Source organism: Sinocyclocheilus rhinocerous, unplaced genomic scaffold, assembly GCF_001515625.1.
Source record: "Sinocyclocheilus rhinocerous isolate Xijiao unplaced genomic scaffold, SAMN03320098_v1.1 scaffold7460, whole genome shotgun sequence".
NCBI classification, from domain to species: domain Eukaryota; kingdom Metazoa; phylum Chordata; class Actinopteri; order Cypriniformes; family Cyprinidae; genus Sinocyclocheilus; species Sinocyclocheilus rhinocerous.
In genome coordinates this window covers 1-5,034 of record NW_015633624.1, presented here as the reverse complement: position 1 = coordinate 5,034, position 5,034 = coordinate 1, and the positions used below count along the sequence as shown (strand labels likewise).

Here is a 5,034-nt window from a genome sequence, read left to right as displayed (position 1 = left end):
TGGTGACACGATTCCGTAGCTGACTCCTCAGGAGGAGACGGTCCTGGCACTTGCTGGACACTCTGGGACGTCCTGAAGGCTTCTTCATTGCAGTCGAACCTCTCTCCTTGAAGTCCTTGATGATCCGGTAAATGGTTCTTTCATGTGCAATATTCTTTATAGCAATTTCCTTGCATGTGAGGCCATTTTGATGCAAAGCGATGATGGCTACAAGTGTTTCTTTGGCGGTAACCATTGCTAACAAGAACACAATGATTGGAAGCGCTTCTATGGAAGAAAAATAATGCCATATGTCTTTGAAACAAAAAAAGCACGTTGAATAGCACTAATTGAAAAAATAATGTATTGCATTAACAGTGCTTGCATTTTAATTCCTTGTATTTCCAGGGGTTGCATTTTTAGGTCCTGAAATTTAACATAGTTGTCTATTTAAACTGTGAATATTTCAATTCAAAATATTTCACACATATTTTCATAATTAAAAATTAAATAATTCATATTCACCTTCCAGAATTCACTTCCTAAATATTCAATCTGTTTAAAAATACGATGTATAATATTCGACAGGCAAATTTCGGTAGTTTTATTTGTGTGCACTCACAATATCAACAAAACGTTGTGCTTTTATAAAATAAAGAAAACAAACGCTTTCTGCCGTCTCGGGCTTGAACAGGAACGCTTCACAATGATGAACCTAAACTCAGCGAATTGCCTCACAGACATGATAAAAAATATATAGAAAGCTTTAAATGATTACTTTAAAACGAAATAATTCAAATCGAAAATAGAAACTCTTTCATTATGAGATATTTTCATTTTCATTATTATAATCCATGCATTTCTCTCTAAAGGCACATCCAATGAGGAGATCGCAAGTCATTGTTTTCATCACCATAATTGATGGATGTCTAAAATATAAAAATAAGGAAAAGCCTAAAACAGGCCTGATTATAATTTGCATTTTATTTTATAATTCTGTATATAAATTCCGTACAATTTTATGTTGCTCTGTTCTGAATCCCTTAAAATTTAAAGGATTTGCTGCAATGCAATTTTGTATGATATGTGAATTATTTATAAGCCTATTTTTTATCCATGCAGCAAATGCTTTAAAAATAGCTTTAAAATTACTTTATTGCATTTCAGACGCTTTTAAAGTACTTTTCACTATAAATTTTACAGGTAGCTTGAATGTAAACATTGTCATGAATTCGTTGTATTCCCATTTGTAAAATAGCCTTTGGCATGCAAAAGACTAATAAATTCATAATTAATGGCATGGCTGGTTCAGTCGACAGTAATACGGGAGACACAGGCCTATAATAACAGAGGCCTATATAACAAATCTCAGGTCAGTCTGAGCGCTCATGGTACGCACAGTGCTTACAGCCGTACACCTGCAGGCGCCACAGACTCGGACGGTTGTCGTGGTAACAAACACCGTAAACAGCAACCGTTCGCGTGTCAGTGCTTAATGCGCATATCCTATATGAAAAGCATTTTAGGGGGCCCTTGGCTTTTGGGGGCCCAAGGCGGTCGCCTACCTTTGCCTAATTGGTAAGTCCGCCCCTACCAACCCATCCAACATGTTTGTTAAAGGCTGGGGAAAAAATACATTAATGATCAAATTTCTTTGGTAATCTGCTGGTTTCTCTGGTGCTGCTTCACTCTCAACACCTCTGCTTCCTACAATAGTGGTACAGTTATATATCCACAATATTGATTTTTTATTATTATTTTCAGGCTCAGTAACTGTGATCTAAATGAGGAAAGCTGTTCAGCTCTCACTTCAGTTCTCAGTTCAGACTTCAGCAGTCTGCGGGATCTTGATCTGAGCAATAATAATCTGCAGGATTCAGGAGTGAAGCTGCTCTCTGATGGACTGAAAGAGAACTGTAAGCTAGAGAAACTCAGGTGAGTTTGATGCCTGACATACTAAAGGTCCTTTTTTTTGGTTTGCTTCCATCTCACAAAATGTTTCCTTTAATGGATTTAGATTGTTCAGAACAATTCTAGAATAATCAATTAATCTGAATGTTACATTTACATTCCTGTTCTAGTCTTTCAGACTGCAGTATCACTGAAGAAGGTTATAAAGCCCTAGCTTCAGCTCTGAGATCAAACCCTTCACACCTGATAGAGCTGGATCTCACAGGAAATGATCCTGGACTATCAGGAGTGAAGGAGCTCAATGATTTACTACAGGATCCAAACTGTCAACTGAAGACACTGAGGTGAGATGATGAAATAGAAAACATATTTCACTAATACAGTAATCTGTTGTTATTGTTAATGGTGATTTGTATTAAAAGTTTTAATATAGGTTTTAAGCAGTAATTTCTAGATTTTTCCGTTATGCCAAGTTTAGTATAGAACTGAATTTAATCCTGCTTCATCTTCCATTCTGCAGGTTTTTGGGTCCTGCTGCAGGTGAAGCCTGTCATTTTGTGATTGGAATTGTGGGTAAAAACCCGTTACTCCTGAGAGAACTGAATCTGAGTGAACAGAAGCTAGGAGACAAACAAATGGATGAGATTGCTGCTCTACTGCGGGATAAACACTGTAAACTCAACACACTGATGTGAGTATTGAATACATCATTATTTTGATGTTATATTTTCACTTGTTTTGTATTAAAACTGTCATTGTTGTTTATTAAAGAAGGTTTTGAGATAAACTGAATACTGTTTCCTGTCTTTGTTTTCTTTCTCTGTAGGCTGAATAATAACAGCATTACTGCAGAAGGTTGTGTTGCTCTGACTTCAGCATTTAATTCAAATCCTTCAAACCTGATAGAGCTGGATCTGAGTGGAAATAAACTACGAAACACAGGAATTGAGAAAATCTGTCCTCTGTTGGAAAATGCACAATGCAGATTAGAGAAACTGAAGTGTGTATTTTCATTTATGTACATGTCTGTGTGTGAATATACATTTATTAATGTGTAATGTTTTCTGTATCTTTGTGCTTTTGTTTGATTCACTAAAATGTAATATTAACAAAAAAAGAAGAAGAAAAAAAAACAAGGTGACATGGGAGAAGCTTGAGCAGAACTGAGAACACCAACAGTACTTTCATCAATGGACAACAACAGAAAATTAACACAGAAAACATAAAGGCTTAAATACACAGGGGGAATTATGCTGCGTTCACGCCATGTTGTAATTACCGTAATTCCGAGATGACTACACGTGACATTTTACCCATAGCTTTCCATGTTCTTGGACTCAGAGGTAGTGCCTAAGTAGCGCCAAAATTAACCTGGCGGACACGTGGTACAGCTGTCACTGATCCAAGTCGTAACTCTCAGAACATTCCGAGTTTACAAGTTGTAATTGCGAGTTCAGGAGCACGTGAGGGCTTTGCCGTTGATAGTTTTGCCATAGAAACACATAATTCAGAGTAGATTGGCACGTGTTCTCATCTCAGAATTACGATATGGCGTGAACACAGCATTAGACTAACAAGACACAGGTGCAAACAATCAGGAAGTAATGAGGGGGAACACACAAAACAGGGACAGAGGAAAATTACCAGCTAAGTTCACAAAATCACAAAGATACAGAATACATTACAAAATGTATATTTGGTATATCAAATGATAAACAATCTAGATGACTATGGAGACTAAAATGTAATTTTAATTCCAGTTTTTTTTTTTGACAGCTTACAACAAAATTTTATATGAAATATTTAGAAATTTAAATGAAGCAGGTGATATCATTAAATCAATCTTTTTTTATATACAGACTTTCAGATTGTAGTATTACTGAAGAAGGATATAAAACGTTGACTTCATCTCTGAAGTCAAACTCACACCTGACAGAGCTGGATCTTAGAGGAAATTATCCCGGACAATCAGGAGTGGAGGTGCTCATTGATTTACAGTGGGGTGGATGCTGTAAATTACAGACCATCAGGTGATAATTGACTTCAAATATTTCAAAGAAGCCACAGACATTGAGTCACAGCTGTGCAACTATGTAGAGGAGACAAATGGATAATTAAATTATGAATTAAAATGACACGAAGTAGAACTTAAATTCAATACCAGTAAACGACTGAATTTTATGAGTCTGGAACTCAAGTTTCTTACACTTTCTCAGTTGAACTGGAGGCAGTTATCATAACTATGACATTAATACTACACTGGACCCATAAGGAGGATGAGAGGATGACATCAAATTATAGCATGACTATCTAATCTAAGTTCTACTTCCTTTAGGTTTTTGAAAAGTCCAGCTGCACAGGAAGCGTGTGAGTATCTCACTGAAGTTCTGGGTGGAAATCCATTAGCACAGGAAGCATGCGAGCACCTCACTAAAGTACTGGGTACAAACCCATTAGTACTAAAAGAACTGGATCTGAGTGAAGATAAATTAGGAGACCTGGATGGGGAGAAACTCTCTGCTCTTTTGATGGACTCTCATAGCAAACTGGAGAAAATGAAGTGAGTGAACATGATTTATATATTATAACATCTGTGTTTAGTCATTATAAAGGACTTCCAGTTACATGTGGAGCAGATAAATAATGCTGCTTTTTGTGTTCAGGCTGAATAATTGTGAGCTGACAGAGAAAAGTTCAATTCTAGCTACTGTTCTCTCCTCCAAAACCATCCTGAAAGAGATTAACCTGAACAACAGCCGTCTGCTGGACTCAGGTGTCAAAGAGATCTGTGAGGGACTAAAGAATCCTGTGTGTGAGCTGAAGATACTCAAGTGAGTACATTTTTTCATAAATGAGGCCCACTGTATAAAGACCTATGGTTCTAATTTGTGTTAAATAATTTTTTTTGTTTTTTTTGCATTTAGGCTGAATAATTGTGAGCTGACAGAGAAAAGCTGTTCAGTTCTAGCTACTGTTCTCTCCTCCAAAACCATCCTGAAAGAGATGAACCTGAACAACAGCCGCCTGCTGCTTCTGTCATCTCATCAGTTGTGTGTGTCAGAGGTGGCAATCAGGCAGCTGCTCCAAAGAATAATAGATGTTGTTAAAGGTGCAGTAGGAGATCTTGGAAAATGCTAACTTTAG

General features: G+C 36.9%; 1 protein-coding gene across 1 annotated transcript in view; it reads left to right on the top strand.

Moving 5' to 3' along the window:
- LOC107744729 (ribonuclease inhibitor-like) overlaps positions 1–4,347 on the top strand; it is a gene marked incomplete at its 5' end in the record, with an annotated part of 26,054 nt that extends 21,707 nt beyond the window's left edge. The window contains 7 exons of the mRNA XM_016558549.1: positions 1,744–1,914; positions 2,061–2,234; positions 2,411–2,581; positions 2,717–2,890; positions 3,750–3,920; positions 4,226–4,295; positions 4,327–4,347. Of these exons, the coding sequence (XP_016414035.1) occupies positions 1,744–1,914; positions 2,061–2,234; positions 2,411–2,581; positions 2,717–2,890; positions 3,750–3,920; positions 4,226–4,295; positions 4,327–4,347 (952 nt within the window). The remainder of the gene's footprint in view (positions 1–1,743; positions 1,915–2,060; positions 2,235–2,410; positions 2,582–2,716; positions 2,891–3,749; positions 3,921–4,225; positions 4,296–4,326) is intronic.
- Between the last annotated feature and the right edge of the window lie 687 nt (positions 4,348–5,034).